The following is a 19,929-nucleotide window of genomic DNA, read 5'->3' on the forward strand; positions in this document are numbered from 1 at the left end:
AAAGGCCGCTCATCGCATTCTGCATTCAGGACTGGACACAGTTGATTGTGTTGACCAATCCATGGCCACGAGTACAGTGGTCAGGTGTCCCTCCTGTATGAGGTTCAGGCTAAGCTTTTGGACATGCCTTTTGATGGGCAAAACCTGTACCCGGCTAAAGCGGATGACGCCTTTAGTAATTCTAGCCATCAAAGATTACGGCGAAGACCTTGGATCTAGCCGTTCAACAACCCTCTGCGCCTTCTGCAATGGGTTTGGGGTTTTTATCCCTCAGCCTCCTACACCTACGTGGTCAAGGTCCGGCAGCCCCGGGAAAACAGTGCAGGTGTGTCCCGAGGGGACGGGATATAAGTGCCCCCATAGTTGGAGCGGCTATGGCCATTGTCCCCTCAGCACCACAAGGTGTAATACCTCTGTAAAATCTTCTGCCATGATTCCCCTGTGAGGGGGTGACATTCCCTGTTCAGCTTGGAATGGTCCAGGACCACATCCGATGCTTGGGCCTTACAGGTCATCCAACAGGGCTACTTTCACCTTTCACGCAGCGTCCCCTGGACCTCAGGATCCCATCCTTTTGGGGGTGGTATGTCGGCTACTCTCAAAATGTAGTCGGAACGAGGCAAGGAGTGGTATTCCACCTATTTGCTGGTTCTGAAGAAAGACAGAGATTTGCATCCGATACTGGGTCTGCGGCTGCTGAATTTGTTCCTATGCAAGAACAAATTCAAAATAGTTAATCTAGCCCAGATACCGCAAGCCCTCGAACTGCAGGACTGGTTGCTATCACTGGAGCTTCTAGATGCCTGCTTCCTTGTGCCCATTGATCGGATGCACCGGAGGTACCCCAGGTTCCTGGTGGGCCTTCATGTCCATTAGTTCACATTCCTGTCATTTGATCTTTATTTGGCTCCCAGGGGTTTCACCAAGCTGCTGGCAGTGGTGGCGGCTCGCCTCAGAAGGGAGATGGTACATGCCTTTCCCTATCTAGACAATGTTGGAGCAGATGCCATGAGCAGACAAACCTCAGTCTCCCACGAGTAGGATCTCTGCTCAAGAAGTTCTGGAGGAGATCTTCTTTTTCTGGGGAACTCCTCGAGTAGATCACTTCACCTCCAGTGTGAACAGGAAGTGTCCGTTTTCTGCTCTAGGGGATTTCATCAGGAACACTGATTACTCAGTAATGGTAGAATGGATGTTTGACCTTCTTTATGCGTTCCTTCCAATTCGTGTCATTCCGCTGGATATTGCGCTTGTTCAGAACCACTTTGATGCTTGTTACCCCAGACTGGGCCCCGAGGACGTGATAGCCGGAGTTGTTCTCCCAATCGGAGGTACAAGCCCGCCACCCAAACCTTCATGCTTGGCTAATGAGAGGTTTAGATACGTGAAGTGGGACCTGTCAGATGGTGTCCTTGATGTGCTCATATCAGCTTGGAGAACTGCAACAAAATGTATTCATGCTGGCAGGTGATGTACATTTTCCGCTCTGTGCCAGGAAAGGGATTTTGACCCTTTACCTTGTCAGTTATCTCCTGATTTGGATTTTTTGCTGTCCAGTTCGACACTGTTAATATATACCTTGCCGCTGTCTCGATTTTTAAGAGTTCCCTAGAACAGGGCTTGTTCTTTACAATCCCTACTTTTATGCAGTTCGTGCAGAGTTTGTGTAACCAGTTTTCTCTGTGTAAATGTCCTCTGTGCCAGTTTGTGGTTCTGGTGTGGGGTTTGAATTTGTTTTTCATATTGCTTATGGGAGCTGTGTTTGAGCCTCTCATTCCTGCTCTGTTAGGTTGTTCACCCTGCAGCAGATTTTCCTGCTTGCCATCAAGATGTGTGAGTGAGCTTCAGGCGTTCTGTTTAAACCTCCCTATCTGTTTTTTTTCCAAAGAGGTTGTTGCATTGAGAGTGAGGCCCTCCTTTCTTCCCAAAGGTGGTCTTGGATCTTCATCTCTTTCAAATGATCTTTTTCCTGTGTTTTTCCCCCAACTCATCCATCCAAAGCAAAGGAGCAATTTAATATGCCTTGTCCCGGTGCAGGGCCCCAGCTGCTACATCACTTGGATGAGAGAGGCCAGAAAAGATTACCAGCTTGTTATTGGGTGTGCTGGGGCATGTGCTGGCAGGACTGTGACCAAACAGACACGTCATGGTGGATCATTCTCTCCATCTTGGAATGCTTTGATCTGACTGGCAAGGATGTGCCTGAGGGTTTCAGAGCTAATTTATCCAGACGAGTAGCTGCCAACCCTGCTCTACAGAGGAGTCCCTGTTCTGGACAATGCCTGGCGGCAACATGGTTGTCTCTTAGCACGTTTACTAAGCATTACTGCTTGGATTCCCTTTCAGGCCAGGATGCCTGTTTTGGTAGGGCGGTTCTACAGAGTTTTCTGGTGTAGGTGGGGTCCTTACTTTTCTTCCGCCTCCAGATTTAGATACAGCTTTGGGAGTCTATCAAAGATGAGGAATTCATGAGAGGAAGGTATCCATTAGAAGATTAAATTACAAACCTCTATGTAATGTTTTTTCAGACGGATGTTCCTCCCACGTATTCTTAATTGCCCCCCCCCCCGCCCCCCACCAGCCCTTCTTGGCAGATAGCTGGGGAGAAAGGGTGGACCTGAAGTGACAGGGTTAGGCGCCTCAATATATACTGACACAACCTCATGTCTGGCATGTAGAGATGTCGGACGGAGCAGACATGGACCTGTGCTGAGTCCCTTGGTGGTGGAAAAGGTTCAGAAGAACAGATGCGCTGTGCATCGGATATCATAGATGCGGAATCCGCGGTCGGAAAATCCATCAGAGAGAACATTGCCAAGAGGTAAGTAATTTGTTCATCTGAAAGGGCCCCTTCTGGTCTGGGCACCCTACCCTACTCTACTACACCTAGTGTTGGGACATGGGTCCTGGTTCCCTTCTTGGGATACCCAATATTTGGGATATCAGGCCCGACTAGCTTTTCGTTTTTTTTATTTTTTCTTGGCAGGGCTATTTTAACCCTCTGGTTGCCGGTCACCCTCCTAGGCTTCAGGGAGTGAAGGCAACACAAACCTACCAGCAAGTGTTATCCACCCCCCCACCCCTCCTGCTTTAGGGGATTATCTTCCCTGTATTTCTCCCACGCCCAGGTATTTCCTTTAACTTATCCTTACTGCCACTCCCTTTCTTTTGGTCTCCACCAGTGTCTGAGATATAGCCTTAGCAGACTTTCAGGTTTCTCTATGGTTCTCAATGGCCCCCTCTGGCTTTGTCGCAGAGTCCATATATTTCTCAGGGTCTGGCTCTCTGTGATACTGGTGTTCCCCTCGCTCTACTGGGCACTGGCACAATTAAATGGAGCTGGAGTGGGGTGGGGAGGGGAGGCTCTGGGGAATGCACCTTATAGCACATACCTGGGTCTCACCACTTAGAGCCACCGTAGGTCCTTATGTAGGGAGGTTGCCTAATGTGGCCTCTTCACAATTGCCACCATCCATGCATCCTTGGAGATTAGTCAGTGTACATCCTAGCTACCCATTGGCTCCCAGGGTTTGACTTGAGATTACATTCCCAGACACATCTTTCTCCCTTTCTGTCTCCGACACACACACGCACATACACGCTCTTAGTCACACACACACACACACACACACACACACGCTCTTAGTCACACACACACGCTCTTAGTCACACACACACACACACGCTCTTAGTCGCACACACACACACGCTCTTAGTCACACACACGCTCTTAGTCACATACCCACCACCAATTATATCCACGTGCATCCTAAAAGACACCCACAAACTAACACACGCATCCGTGCACACACATGCTTCGCATAAAGGCATACCCCACAAGTCCTCATATACTCATTGAACTACGCACACACACTCACCTATTTTCAATAACTCGCATGCACACACGTATCCTGGGTGTGGCCCAGACACTAGCTTGCTCCTCTCATCGTGTGAGTGACAGTTCAGTTACTTTCAGTTTCTCCCACAGCAGATCTATCTCGTATGATTTTATCCACTGTCTTTGCGGGTGGTCTGGCTGTGAAAGTCACCCAAGGACTGCACACTAGAGTCAACCCTGGAAAATGTCCTACTCTGTGCGTGACCCATTTCATTCCGCTATAGATTTTTGCCGTGTGCTTTTTTTGTTGCATGCCACCACACGAACACTTTGCTTTACAGACCTTTACATTAAGTATGTGTAATGCATAAATGTGGCGTATGTATAATTATATATCATGCTGTGTGCTGTCCTAAGTGAACCCCGTGCAGAGCATGTTCCAGGATAAGAGACATGAGAAAGTTATGTTTATCTTCTAGTCCATTATAAGTAATTGTGTTTCATATGACTACCATTTGAAAGAATCAGACATTGTAGAATAGATCAGTTCTTAAATACTTTTGAGTTGAGCATTGGAGCCTTTTTGGAGCCTTTGGCATGACCGTAATGTTATTCTTGCAATCTATCTTTGAAACAATAGTGAAAGTTGAAATAAAACACACAACTCATGAAACGTTACATATTTACATATATTTGTATATATATGTATATATTTCATTTATTCTCTGAAATCTGGGGCCACCCATTGAGATGTGGCCTCAATAGACAGTCTGCATTTGTGTAACTGGCACGGGGAATCCAATCTGCATATTAATGTAATCAGGGGGTTGAGGCTGTATCCAGGAATGGTACACTATACGCAGCTCAGTTCAGGACACGGCCAATGTTCAGAGGAAGTTGTGTTGTGACAGAGGACGGCTCTCACTTTTGCATAGTTGCTGTTCTGCTCCCCTGGCGAACCTGTAAGCCCCTCTACCCCTTCTGACCTGATTCGTCCCTCTCCTGTTTCCCTGCAGCAGAGAATGGGAAGATCTCTTTGGGAATGACAATTGCTTGGCGAGGATCCGGTCGCAGGGGATTAACGGGAAACTTCGGAGCAGCCGGTTCCGCAGCGTTTGCTGGAAGGTAAGAGGCTTGTGTTCAGTTTGTGGTTGCCAACTGTCAATAGCTTACCTGGCCCGCTGAAGGGTTACAGATTCAACTAATCAATTTTCCAGGTGACTAAGTCCTTTGTCCTCTGGCTCCCAATTCCCAAGATATTGCTGCATTAGATCAAGCCTGGCTAAGGCGACATGACTGCGGGTTGTAGGATTCCTGTCAAAGGATTTTAGGAAAATGGTCGTTCTAAAACATCTATGTATTATTCTGCAAATTATCAGCATAGAGAAGTAAACTTCAAGGGAAGCCAGGGAAAGAATAAACGATCATTGACTCACTAAAAAGGAAGTAGGGAACGAAGACTTAAAGCCACAGGGTTGAGTTTGGCCACTCGTATGGTACTGCTGAGGTGCCAAAAGAACCTAGGAGGGGGAGGACCACTATTAAAAGCAGGAGGAATTGAGAGAAATATGGCAGGAAGAAGGACCACTCTTAAAGTCAGGCGGGATTGAAACAAGGCGGGAAGGAAGACCACTCTTAAAGTCAGGCGGGATTGATTAAGGCTAAGCATGGTCAGGGGCACTTTTAAAACAGGCTTGAGGGTAATAGGCTATTTTGGAACAGCAATGCACACGGGAGCTTTGAAAGATTTGAGGATTTGAAATGCATATGCACTGCAAATGTAGATTTTGCAGAATACTTCCAGGTTGCTTACCGGAGTACTGCTTTCATTTGATTGATTCCTTGCAGTGTCTCTGTATATGTAGGGTGCACTTCCACTGAGACGATACTGATGCGCAGAGAACGGACAGATTGTGCATGGCATGTTTTCCTCGCTAGCCCAACCCAGTGGCAGCCCATTCCGTGATCCATATCCCCCCTCTACCGCAGGTAATCAGTGGGGGGTGCCTTTAGGGGAGACCTTTACTTCCATCTGGGGGCCACATGTTTGTTCAGGATGTGTAACTAACACCTCAGAATGTGTAACTTTTTCATCATTCTCTAAGTGCAAATTGTGTCATCCTGTCTTCCATGCATCACCAGATTGGACGTATGAGGTGCGCACACTCACTCACACTTTCAAAATGACTAGTGAAATTGTGGTCTCATTGTATGGAACGCATTGCAGCAGGCTTAACAGAACAGCTTATTGATTTGGTAACATTTAAGGTTTTGACCATTGTTTAAACCACTAAATGGAACAGAAACCGAGCAGCCTTCTGCTATCATTCCAAATGTCATAACAGATAGACATACGCAATCTAGATTCACTCTACAGAACACCCTTTTGTGTGAATTTCTACTGAGTTCTTTTAAAATGAAAACATACAAAACTCCAGCCATAGTGGGCTTCCATTGATGGTGTGCACCTGTTGCTGTGTGTCATACACCCATTCGACTGAGGGTGTGCTAAGCAGCAGCTCTGGATTGCATGAAATCGGCACCGTCATTTAAAACGCAGCATATAGACCCAAGCTCCTTCTTGTCTTACACGACCAACCAAATATTCCATGTTAATATCAAATAAAATGAGTGACCATGTGCAAGATACCACACAGAAAATACTCTGATACTGTGACGATTCACAAAGTGTCGTCAATTCTCCCCAAGGGAGAGCCCTATCCAATGAGTCTAGGTAGGCGCGCCCGCTACCGAATTGTCCCCAAAGGGGTGGTTTAATAAGAGGACCTTATGGGGTGTGACTCCCCCTTTGAGGACAAGGACGATCACCTAGGATGCAGCCGTTCAACCACATCACTTCCCAACATTCCCTAGCACCCTTCCATACCAAGCTATATCATTGAGACTAAGCCCATGTATTGTAACACCTGGGATGTTGCAAGAACAGAACATGCTGAGATGATCAAGAACACAGCAACCATGAAGAGTAACCAACTCTTAAGTACTGTCCTGAGGTGGCTCACCAGAGGCATGAGGAATGCCAAAAACACATTATCTGCAGGTGTTGCTCGAGTGGGGCAGAGCCCGAAGATTAAAAGAAAAGGGAAAGACTAAGGGAAGTCCGATTGCGGGGAAGCCAGGAGCCTGCTGGAGCCCAGGAGTTATGAACTCTGAGTGAGGGCTGGACGAAAGGCTGTGCAGGGGACCTTGATGGCAGGCTGTGAGATTCCATTGTGGGTCTGAGGACCAGACCCGACTGAAAGGTTGAAGAGATGAAGCAGTGACGTGATCGCAACAACGTGGACTGTCCGGTCCCTGAGCGGAGTCAAGACCACAAGGAGCACTAGACTAGGAAGGTGCACCGGCCTGCAGAAGCTGGTGAGCAGAGCAGAGGAAGCCGCCAACAAAGAACCCCATCCCTGGTTGGTCCGGTGACGTGCTGCATCCCACAAGAAGGTAAAGGGAGACACGGGAGACCAGGTAGGGATACGGGGGAGGCAGGCGGAGGCAGGGGGAGGGACACAACATAATGTTCCTCACCCCAGGGCTATTGGGGGACAGAACTGTTTAGAGTGCCTCAAGGAAGGGCTCCCTCATCACAGTAGTAGTGAGGTTGCTAAATCGCACTAAAAGAGTGAACCAAGCATCCGAGGAGACAATCCTCATCGTAGTGGCATCGATATGCCCACTAACCACCAGAGAGAGGTCTGGGACCCCAATACAAGAGATTTGAGAACCTCCACAGAGGAGTGGCAAAGATAAGGCCCTTGACCAGCAGAGGAGGGTTTGGGACTTTGCTGGTACCAAGAGAGAGTAGCAAAACGCACCGCAAATGGACATGGAAAAATAACTTTTCAAATACTTGGAGAAGGGATTCATTCTCCTGGGGAAGACACAAACATGTTTGGGACATATTCCAAAGACGGCACGGGAAGGGAATCATTCTCCCTGGTCTCATGGAATGTGCAGACCGATAACCCACAAACCTGGTGAAGGGAGTAATTCCCCCCCCCCCGGTAACCTTTTTGCAAGAGAACATTCTTTTGAATACCAGGAGAAGGGAGTCATTTTCTTGCAGAAGGAACTTTCTGTTGGATTATATCAGCCTTCAGTTGTAGTGTGAGGGATAGAGTAGGTTCTGACACAGGACGGTGGACTCTGATTTTGTATTAGTTTGAGGCAGGTAAACCTCTCTTAGATGTTCTGGATAGTGAGGGTCTGTCTTTTATAAAGAAGTCCATAACCACCACCATGCCACCTTTGTGTCAGCTTCCTTCTTCGACACCCTTACAATACAAGGGACGCCATATTTTAGTAAACCCTACCACATAGTAAAATCAGTAAGTATTGTTAAGTACCTATACAAATCAATATTGTTCAATAAATCTTCTGTAAAAAGTATTCTTTATTGCTGCATCCTTGTTTTCTCATAACCAAAGTGACAGAAAAAAAGCCTATGCATTTCGGACCAGCATGTCTGTCATCAGGGCTATTTCTACAAAAACATACAATAAAAGTGATTACTAAATGTCAATACGTAATAGACAATTATTCCTGAATACCTAGAAACACATATATCCGAATGGATTGTGTCCTCCCACGTATTCATCATCTTTTGATATATTTTCCAGCTTCAGCTGCTTCGGAAAGACATTTTTGGCAGAGGACGCTGTGCGTCGATTCCGTCAACTTGATGTCCCTCAAGGGCCTCTGTTTCGAGGTCATCATCATCATCATCACGAATATATATAGCGTGTGCAGTGCCCATTGGCTTCAGTTATATTTTTCTGATGTAGCTGTTGCTTTGAGAGAATTATGGTGGCTTTGGTATCTGAATAAAAACTACAACACTTGAGAAAAATCTCTGTTAGCTCCATTGACCCCGAAGAGTGGTTTCAAAAAATGCCATGATTGCGATGCCAAAATGTCGATCACGGACCCTCATTGAGTGTGTCTGTGATGTCTGGGCCCAGAGCATCGAACGGCTGATTGCAACTCCGGTCAGGCAATTACCAGGAAGGCTCTAAAAGAGCATAAAGTGAGAATAGCGGCAGGTAGGACTCTCTCGAAATCCCCTTAATCCCAATCTAAAACGCGATCTTCTGACGAGTTGAGAGGAGACTCTCCTTGAACAAAATCATCCAAAAAACGATCTTGCTCCAGCAGAGGGTCTCGTTAATCTTCGTATTCGACTAAGAAGTCGGAAAAGAGTCACAGATCACCATCGTACTGTAGTGATTCCTCTCTTGAGAGGGATTCATGTCTGACCAAATCCTCTGCTCCTCCCAGTGGGAAGAGTTTCAGAGAGAGATGTTGAATATATAAAGACTGGAGGAGGGTTTCTGTACTCCTGCCCTCTAATGGGCAGAGTAAACCACAGAGGACCCCCGCCAAGATTCTCTATTTGGTAAACGTGGACAAGCAATCAAGGCTTAAGTTCTCAGGAGGTGATGCAAGCTGGTTCTTAAGTACAGTGTAGTCCCCAAGCACCCACAAAGGAATGTCGACACACTGTTAGTGATAACATAGTTCTTTATATAAATAAGGTTCAGAATGAATACACATACAATAATGCACTTTGTGCTTTGGCAATACTAAAATTGTAAATATGTACAATATCTATATGGTGCCACCAATCACTCTTGACTCGATTAAAATGAACAAACGAATAAACGACGTATTAATAAAAAACAAAAAAAACAATGCACCAACTGCTGACGGTCTCAATGACATACAAATCAAATGATAAAGTGAATCAACAATAGACCTATGGAGGAAGACACGTTAGGTTAAACAAATGGCAGACTATTGGGTCTCTTCACTAGACAGTTCTGGGTGAGGATCCCCCCACCAGGGCAACCTGTAAATAAAATATACAGACACGCCCAGTCCATATATTGTTTAGCAGAGTCTTGTTCCCTTCTAGAAAGGTTCTACTACCCCAATGTACCTGGTTTAGCAGAGTTCGACGTGGGGTTGTCGACGGATCCTTCATGAGTGAACTCCGTCTAAGGCAGGAGCCATGGATCATCGAGATTCCTCAAGGCAAAGGTGAACAATGACTTCGGGGCAGCAGCTTTGGTCTTGACGGTGCTCGTCGATGATCGGTCGTGGACGTCCTGCAATGATGAGGCGTGTTGGTGCACCTCCACTACAATAGTTTGTTGCCACAGAGATTCAAATGAAGAACGTAGGCCCAGCTAAGGCGTCGGTTCGTCGGCGTTGGCGTTGGCAAATGGGACTAGACTACGGCTGGCTTTTGGATCTTCATCTGCATTTTTGTGGACTTCGGGTGGCGGGAAACCCACTGGTGGATTCTCCTCGACGCGTCAGCGGCCTCGACTTTCTCCGGTGGGACAAATCGGTCGACTTGCTGGCAAGGGAGTCCTTGATTCAAACTGTCTTAGGCAATGGAGTGTTGCGTCTCTGGTCGATGAGGTTACAGCATTACCTCTGAACCCCGGTCGACGGCGATGGTTTTTAATGTCTGGGTGCTTTACTTCAGATTCCTCAACGGTCCCTGTCTCCAGTAGGCAGCCTTTCGAGGACTGACTTCCAGGGAGCCTTGGTGAAGGTTAGCTGGTGCACGATGATCCCTCATAGCTCTTGAAGGTCTCCTAGTCAAGTCCTCTCTTGGATCAGTTCCTTGAAGGCACAGAAGCTTTCAGATTGCGTCGAAAGGAAATAGCAGTAAACCTTCTTCTTCCGGCTCGGCTTCGAGAATAAGCATCAAGTTTCGACTTCAGCTTCTGAAATATTTCCATCAGTGAGAGGTCCCCAGATAAACTGTTGGTTTCTCATTCACTCTGCTGGGTCACACTCAGGTAACCATTCAGTCAGAAGGGCATTCAGGCAGGCAGCCAATCTGGCTCACAGTGCATTCAGGCCATAATTCTCCATCCATACACTCACAACAAGGAATGTGGATTGGGACAAGTACCCAGTCATTCAGCACTCCACAGTGCATTCATACCAGATTCGGACAGGGCTGTCTCATTCATTGTGTCATATACCAGAAACCAGACACCCATAACAGGGAATGTATATTAGTCACACACATTTCCAGCATCACAGTCGCCCCCGAATCCCCAGACTGAGGTTCGGGTGGTCTAATCTCCCACGAGATTGACACCCTAATCCAGACGGTCAACATACTTTCTAAAAAGGCCATCTGCATTATCTTGACTCTTCCCTGGTCTATGCTCAATGGTGAAGTCTAGCCGTTGCAGGCTAATGGACCACCCGAGCAGTTTCGGGTTTTCACCCTTCATCTGAATAAGCCATTTTAAGGGCTTATGGTCTGTATGGACCTTGAAGGAAGACCCCATAAGGTAGTGCCTAAAATGCCGAAGGCCCAAAATTTGATAAAACATTCCTTTTTAATAGTAGCCCACCTACATTCTCTACCCTCGAGTTGTCTACTGATGAAGATGATCAGATGTTCCCTCCCTTTGTCATCTAACTGGGACAAGACGGCTCCAATTCCGGTGTCGCAGGCATCAGTCTGAACGATAAAGAGTTTGCTGTAATCGGGCGCACACAACACAGGTGCCCTACACAGACTTGCAGGAAATAACACAGAACACACACGATAAAAGGACAAGAACATGGAGGCCCTGTCCCTCCAATGCATTTCCAGCATCACAATATTCGCGGAGTAGACCCCGGCCCCCCTTGAAGGACAAGAAGAGAAGCCATGCTCCAGTCATGCTGAATAAATGTGACAAGATGAAGGCACTGGCTAAATCCTATGTGCTCGGGACGGAAGCCTTCGACCCCTCGAGGCCTTCACCTGATGAAATTTCATCAAAGACTCCTTCGAGTCAAGGGTCTAGCCCTTCAAGGGCGTTATCTACAAAAATGGCTCCATCGACGCCATTGGTGTCAGGGCTATCAGCATCATTGGCGTTGTTGGCATCAAGGTTGTCAATGTCACCAGTGTCTCAAACGTTGACGCCATTGATATCGAAGAAAACATTGGCGACAGGCTCAAAGCTATCGATGCCTTTAGCAAAGCAGGTGGAGAAAGTTTACAAACCAGCACTGAGGAAGGATTTCTTCAAATTCTTTTCAATTTATGAAGGGCACAAGCCTTCTGATGCGGACACTCCAGTCTTTGGCCTGGAGTTCAGTATCCCTAACGTGCCAGAGGCACTGGTGTCAGAAGATTCAAAGCGAAGGATTTATGAGAGCCTCCAAACAGCTAGTGGCGTGGATACATCTCCTGAATTGGAATGTACAAAAGTAGACCCTTCAGACCTTGCAAAAGCTTCTTATAGGCAACTCATGACCAGGGAGGTTGACTTTCTAGGTTGGAGCAGGCCTTCTCCACCATTTGAGCAGAATTATTTAACAGATATCCTGGACCAGGGTCCACAAAATGATCCAATCCTTTCTTTTCACATTGCCCTTCAGAAAAGCGCTAAGGCAAATTGGGGGACACCTGAGACTATTGCTGCAGTGAACAAGAACTTCACCAAACAGTATAGGCCATCTAGCAGTGACCATGAATATTTGCAAAACACCCCACACCAGAAAGCCTGGTGGTTCAGGCGGTGACATCCTCATCTAAACAGGCCTCATCCCACTATCCCTCCTGACAGAGATGATAAAAGTCTAGATGCTTGGGCAAAAAAGATTTTTTCTGCAGGTAAAATGGCATTGAAATCTGCCTACGCCACTTGCGCCTTAGTAAAGTTAACGTTCACTCACTGGGATTGTATAGCAATGGCAGCTGACTGTATTCCCAAGAGAGAAGGAAGAGACAGCTTCCTGGCTATCATAAATGATAGAAAAAGGCTATGTGCAAGTCTTTTCAGTCAAGACTGGACACCGCTGATGGCATCAATGGATCCATAGCAACAGTACCATACAACGCAGATTTGTGTGGTTGAGAAAGTCAGGATTTGCACCGGACGTGCAGTCCAGGCTTCTCAATATGCCTTTTGATGGCTCTCACCTCTTTGGTGGCAGGGCTGACGAAACCCTGGAGAAGCTGCAGACCTCTAAGGCGACGGCAAAGTCACTTTGCATCGCAATCAGACAGCCAGAACAATCTTACCCCAGTGGATGTTCTTGGAGGGGTACGTCCTTTTGCTTCTATTCCTCAGTTGGTGGAGCAAGAGGACAGGCTATTCATAGCGGCCAAAAACGATTCCCTTATTGTGAACGAGGGAGAGGTACTAAGTCTGCCAAAACAGTTCCAGCCACCTCAAACCCTTTCTGAGGTCTTAATCCACAAGACCCCAGTGGGCGGCAGACTTTCTCAGCATCTGCAAGAATGGCGGGCCATTACTTGAGATGCTTGAACTTTAGAAACTGTAGCCCGGGGTTACTGTCTCCCTTTCATAAAAAGACCTCAGAATCATCCACCCGGGAACCACTCACTCACAACTCCAGATCCATCCTTGTGCAGGAAATGTTGAGCCTGCCAGAGAAAGGTGCTATAGAACCAGTATCTGTAGCGTAAATGGAACACAGGGTGGTATTCCCCATACCTTCTAATCCCCAAGATGGATGGGGGATTGAGACCCATCTTGGACTTGAGATACTTGAACCAGTTACTCAGGAAGGGCAAGTCCAAGATGGTTACCCTTTCTCAGATCCTTCAGGCCCTGCAGCTTCAGGATTGGATGGTGTTATTGCACCATCAGGATGCTTGCTTTAATGTGCCTATCCATCACGACCACAGAAGGTGCCTGTAGTTCGTGGTTGGCGATTCTCGTTATCCGTTTCAAGTTCTGCCATTCGGGCTGACCTCCACCTGGGGGTTTTCACCAAGTGAATGGCGGTTGTGGCAACAAGTCTCAGGAGATGGGAGGATTCATATCTACCCCTAACTGAACGGTTCACTGATCAGGACAGACCCTGGAACATCTGAGCATCACGTGGCACTCTCTCGACAAACATGTCTTCTCCCTAAATTTCAAGAAGTCCCACATGATACAATAATAAATAATCCAGTTTATCGGAGCAATCCTGTATGTGTCCGAAGGAAAAGCTTTGCCAACTGAGGTGAGGGCTCAACACATTCTGCAGATGGTCACCAAATTCCAGAGTTCCCAGCGTCTTCCAGCCTTCAAAATTCTGAGCTTGCACGGCCTCATGCATCCTGCATTTTCCTGGTGCCAGAGGCTCGCCCGAGGATGAGATCACTCCAATGGGCTCTTAGGACTCAGTGGTCTTAATCGTCAGACCTTCTTCAGGTTCCGAGCAGAGTCAAGCAGGATCTCCTGTGGTGGGCGTGCGAGGACCACATTCTCAAGATAGAAGCTTTTTGGCAACCATGGCTGGAGATAACTATAGTGACGGATGGCTCACTTAACGTGGTGGGGAGCCCACGCCAACGATCTGACAGTCAGCAGTCATTGGTCTCCATCAGAGTCCAAATTACACACCAACTTTTTGGAGTGGAGGGCAATCGGACTAGCGCTGAAGGCCTTTCTGCCCTCTGTACAGGGAAAGAATGTCCTGATAATGACGGACAACACAGTGGCCATGCACTACCTCAACAATATAGTAGGCATAGGATCACTACCACTGTGCATAGAGACAATGCAACTCTGGTTCTGGGCAATTCAAGGAGGAGTCTCTCTATCAGTGGTTACCTAGCCGGAGAGGAAAACATGGCGGCGGATGCTCTGAGCAGGTAGAGCACAGTCTCCCACGAGTGGGAACTAGCTCAGGAAGTCCTTCAAGAAATGTTCACCCTTTGCAACCAGTGCGAACAGGAAGTGCAATCTGTTCTGCTCATGGGAATTTCCCCCAAGAGGAGCTCTAGGGGACACGTTCGTAGTGGACTGGGAGTTTCCTCCAGTCCTTGTCATTTCAAGTAATGAGGAGGTTGAGAAAGTTCGGGAAATCCATGATCCTAATTGCTCCTGATTGGGCCAGGATAACATGGTACGCAGACCTTCTGGACATGTCCATCTGCCCTCCAATACATCTTACACAAAGAGAGGACCTTCTCCCGCGAGAGGACCAGAGGTCAAAACACTGAGCCTTCATGCATGCTTTCTTAGAGGTTGAGGTATAAGTATTGGGACCTCCCGGATGACTTAATCGAGGTGTTGCTTGCGACTAGAAGGCCAGCAACTAAATCTTTGCACCGTTACTGTTGGAGCAGGTTCTGCAACTGGTGCAGGGGTAAGAATGTGGACTCATTTCAATGTAATACCCCTATGGTGTTGTTTTTCTTAATACATATGATAAATCTGGGGCTACAGATTGGAACCATTAAAGGTTATTTAGCAGCGCTTTCAATTTCTAAGCGCTCATCTGAGGGTTTGACGTACTTTAAAATTCCTTTAATTATATAATTTCTGAAGGCGCTCACCAACTTGTTTCCACCAACTCCTTTTCAAGTCCCTGTTTGGGATTTGAATCTTGTTCTAAAATGTCTTGTGTGCTCCTTTTGAGCCTCTTAATTTGTGTCCAATTAAACTTCTGACATTTAAGACCATTTTACTAGTAGCTCTAACATCAGCCCGCAGGATGAGCGAGTTGCAGGCGTTGACTTGCAAACCCCATTTTTCTATTTTTTTATGCAAGGTTATTCTTAAGGAACAACCTTTGTTTCTACCTAAAATAGTCTCTAAATTCCATGTATCTCAAAAGATTGTCTTACCAACTTTTTAATTCCTCTACCCCCGCCCCCTCTTTGCTGGAAAGGAAGAGGAGTGGTTACGCATAATTGACCCAAGAAGGTCTGAGTTTCTATATTTCCCGGATGGTGAAAAGTCGCAAAAATGATCAGCTCTTCATTGGATAAACGGGTCATAAATGAGCGCTAGCAGTAACGAAACAAACCCGGTCTAGATGGATTATTCTGAGCATTGGAGAAAGTTATAGATTGGCAGGAAAAGACTCTCCGGAAGGCCTAAGGGCTCAATCTACTTGGCCCATGGCTACATCTTCTGCCCTAGAGAGAGGGGTGCCAATAGGGGACATCTGTGCAGCAGCCACTTGGTCTACCATCTATTATTTTTTTAAAATATTTTATTGGGTTTTTAACAACATCAACAAAACCAATTAGTATCATCAATGCTTCATTTGTAATAGCTTGTGTGTCTCCCCTCCCTCGCCACCCTCCCAAGACCAGTTTGTTCTTCAGTTCAGCCTTTACTAGATGCCCATCACGGGTTGTTTGCTTCATCTGTGGAAGCATCTTCCTCTCTTGGGTTGAATAATGACACATTGAGCGCCACCCATTGGTGTAGGTCGTCGCTGGTATCTAGCTTCTGTTCTTGCAGCGCATTCTCCCATGCCCCAGCTTCCGCCTTCGCCCACTTTCGGAGGTCCTCCCACCACAGTGCCACACGGGTTTTTGGGGCTTTTCCAACCCACAGCTATGCGTCTCTTTGCTAGAATGTACATCAAGTCCTTGAGCTTGTTCAGGGGTTTGTTCTTCTTGCTTTTTTTTAATATCTTCCCAGGATGCATGCTTTTGGTGACTGTACGTCTAGAACATTGTCTGCCTCGGCCACCTTTGCGGCGATTTGTGACCAAAAGGATTGAATTGTCCGGCATCCCCAAAACATGTGTCATCCCCGCGTGAGGCTCATTGCATTTTGGGCATTCTTTGACACCCGCCCCCCTAAACTTGGAGATGACCTCTGGTGTAAGGTATGCTCTGTTGGTGATGTAAAACTGTATAACTTGCAATCAGGATTTCTGGATACCTTTTTGTGATAGTGGCTATGGATTCCCATTCTTTGTCCTCGAATTCCAGGCCTAGCTCCTGCTCCCATTTCACTTTGCTCTTAAGGTCGTGCTTAGTTGTGCTGTCTAACAATGTTTCGTAGAGCCTCCAGGTTTTGTGTCCTCCCTCGGCTGCCTTCAGCATATTTTCTATGGTCTCATGTCCTTCTTCTAGGTTCTCGACCTCTGGCCATCGGTCCTTAAGCCTTCTTACCACCGCTCCGTGGAGCAGGAACTGCACCAGATGGAAGTCCCGTGGTCTCATGCAGCTCCGCGAATGTTAAACTCCCTTGGTCATACACCAGGTCACCCAGTGTGGCGACTCCGCAGGGTTCCCATGTGTTTATCTCTTTTTGTCCTCCGGGTCTATTCATCATAATGGCAGCGATAGGGATCTGAGGGGAATATGGGTCGTTTATCTTCACTGTCTTGCAGGCTCGTTTCCAAACCTGGATCCCTAGTTTCACCAAGTATGGGCTGTGTTGTGTTGCGCCTGCAGGATCCAGAATAAGTCTCTGAGTAGCATGTGGGGGGATAGCCGGTTGTAGGAGTCGGGTATCAGTTGTGGTCTCATCAGCCATCCATTGCACTACACGTTTCAGTTGGCCTGTTAAGTAATATAGTTGGGGATTTTCAGGCCTCCTTTGTTGTAGGGTCTCTGTATCACTTCTAGTGCTACTCTGTGCCTTCCTCCCTGCCAGAGGAATCTTCTGGGGGATGTTGTATGGGATGTTGGTGAAGTAATGTAGAGGTCTGGGCAGCGCCACCATCTTGAGAAGCCCAGCCCTTCCTGCCACTGAGATTGGGAGTCTACCCCAGAAGTCCATTGATTTTTCTAGAATATGTTTTGCTTTCACTGTGTTCAGGGTGTGTTCAGTCTTGGGGTCTCGGTGGATGCTAATTCCCAAACATTTAAAGGAGGTGGTCTCCCACTGAATGGCCATAGTAGGGAGGCTTTCTCTGCTGGCCTCACTAGGGATGCCAGGGGAAAGAGGCATGACTTTTCGTGATTGATCTGTATGCCCGTGTATCTATGGAACCCGTCTAGTGTCTCCAAAATGTATGGTAATGTGTTCTGGGTTGTTTAGGTATAGGAGTGTGTCGTCAGCATACATTGAGACCAGGTGGGTCACACAGTCTATCACTATGCCCCCATCCCCGTACTCCTGCCTTAGGAATGCTGCTACCGGTTCAGTGGCTATGATGCACAGCATGGGGGAAAGTGGGCATCCCTGCCGAGTGCCCCTGTAGAGGTGCCATTTGTCTGAGTATATGTTGTTCATACGCACCCTGGCTGTGGGATCAGTGTATATGAGTTTGGTCCACTTTAAGAAGGCCGGCCCTGTTCCCATCTTGGTCATGGTGGCGTACAGCCAGCTCCACCGGACTGAATCAAATGCTTTAGTGGCATCTAGGGATGCCACTGCGCATTTCTCCGGCCTGCTGTTAGTGCTGTATATAACGTGATGTAATTTGCGCAGGTTCTGAGTAATGGTTTGCCTTGGCCCATAGCCCGCCTGATCTTGGTGGATCAGTAATGGGACCCCTTTAAGTAGTCTCCTCGCCAGCAGCGCCGTCAGGATCTTGTTGTCTGAGTTTAACATGGATAGGGGCTTGTATGAACTGCACTCCTCTCCATTCTTGCCTGGTTTTAGTAGTGGAATAATTACGGCTTCTCTCATGGTGTCTGGGAGGGTGCCTCTTTTGTATGCTTCGTTGAACACTTGGGCAAGGAGTGGTGCGAGGGCGTCCTCGTATGTTTTATAAAACTCCCCCGGGAGCCCATCAGTTCCTGGGGCCTTTCCGGATGGCAGGGATCTGATGGTGACCATGACCTCTTCTGGGGTGATGGGCTCGTCCAGGGCCTCCACCATTGGTGCGTCTAGTTTGAGTAGCTTAATAATGTCTAGGACGTCTTCTATTTCAATTTATGTGGGCGACGAGGGGTTGGCATAAATGTCCTGGTTGAACCCAGAGAACACCGAGTTTATTTCGGCCTGTGTGTGTACCACTGCGCCGTCCGGTCTTCGGACTTGGCAGATGGACTTTCTGGGGCTTCCCGTTTGTAAAGGCAGGCTAGTAGCCTCCCTGGTTTATCGCCGAGGGCATGACTTCTTTCGATGTATTTTGTGTAGCTGAGTTTCCCCAGTTTTATCCCAGTGCACTAAACAGGCTTGTCTGAGCTCCACCACTTTTTGAATGTGATCTGGATCCAAAGAGGCCCTGGCTTCTAATTCCACCAGCTCCTTCTCAGTGCGTGCTAGCGAGGTTACGATGGATCTCTGGGCTCCCCCTACAGCTGCAATCATTTCCCCCCTCATGACCACTTTGTACGCCTCCCATGCTGTGCTCATGTGTTGCACGCTATTCTCGGTTATCTGCCAAAAGTCCTGCTTGCTTTTCCGGATCTGTTCGTGGAAGGCTGCGTCTAGAAGGGCCTCGCCTCTAAGCCTCGACGTGGGCACGAGAGGTCTAGGTGCGAACAGGTAGTTGCTAATGAGGAATGGTCTGACAACACTCTGGCCGGCTATTGTGTGTCCCCGAACGAGGCTTGTTGCTCTTTGCTCGCAAATATATAGTCTATTCTGGTGTGAACAGCTTGGGGAGGGGAGTAGGAGTAGTCTCGTTTTTCAGGGTATGGTATTGCTCCCTCTATAAGTCTTTAAGCGCAAGCTGTTGTGTCAGTGCAATTAGTATTTTGGTGGGTGGGGAAGGGCGGGAGTGTTTACTGTCTGATCTGTCTTTGCGGGGTCTAGGGTGCAATTGTGGTCTCCACCCCATATCAGGGTGCTATCTCTATATGGGCTGAGCCGATTGTATATTGAGCGAAAGAAGACTGTGGTGTTGTGGTTGGGTGCATAAGTGTTAATTAGGCAGACTTCCTTTCCTTCTATAGTGCCATGTACCAGGGCCATCCTGCCTTCGTCGTCTGTTTTTGAGTTTATCAGTTTTAGGGGAATGGTTGGAGTGATCCAGATCAGGACCCCTCTGGCATAGGTGGAGTACGTAGAGCCTATCAGTGTCCCTATCCAGGTCTTAACTAGTGCTACTAGCTTTCGTGCGTCCAGGTGAGTCTCCTACAGTAGGGCGATTCCGACCTTACTCCGTTTTATGAATGTGTGGATTCGGCGTTGGTTGACGTAGCTGGTTATTCCCCTAACATTCCACGTCATGATTCTGATTTTGTCAGCCATGAGTTTTGTGTGTCCAAATGATCTCGAGGGTGGCACCTCTGGTGTATCCCCTTCTGGTTTCGGTGGTTTTCGAAGCTCTGGGTGGTCTTGTCTTTTCCCTATATAATTTCCCAACTAACATGCCAACTCCTGTATTCCCTCCCTCCCTAAACTTTAAATTCCCCTGTAATAAAACCTGTCCAGCGAGGTTTCCCTCGT

General features: G+C 47.5%; 1 protein-coding gene across 7 annotated transcripts in view; it reads left to right on the forward strand.

Moving 5' to 3' along the window:
• TBC1D5 (TBC1 domain family member 5) overlaps positions 1-19,929 on the forward strand; it is a 2,783,701-nt gene that overhangs the window by 1,552,374 nt on the left and 1,211,398 nt on the right. For all 7 annotated transcript variants that reach the window (XM_069648897.1, XM_069648892.1, XM_069648893.1 and 4 more), the window contains one exon: positions 4,855-4,963. In XM_069648897.1, coding sequence (XP_069504998.1) covers positions 4,855-4,963 — 109 coding nt within the window. The remainder of the gene's footprint in view (positions 1-4,854; positions 4,964-19,929) is intronic.

This window comes from Ambystoma mexicanum, chromosome 2q, assembly GCF_040938575.1.
Source record: "Ambystoma mexicanum isolate Mex_15411 chromosome 2q, UKY_AmexF1_1, whole genome shotgun sequence".
NCBI classification, from domain to species: domain Eukaryota; kingdom Metazoa; phylum Chordata; class Amphibia; order Caudata; family Ambystomatidae; genus Ambystoma; species Ambystoma mexicanum.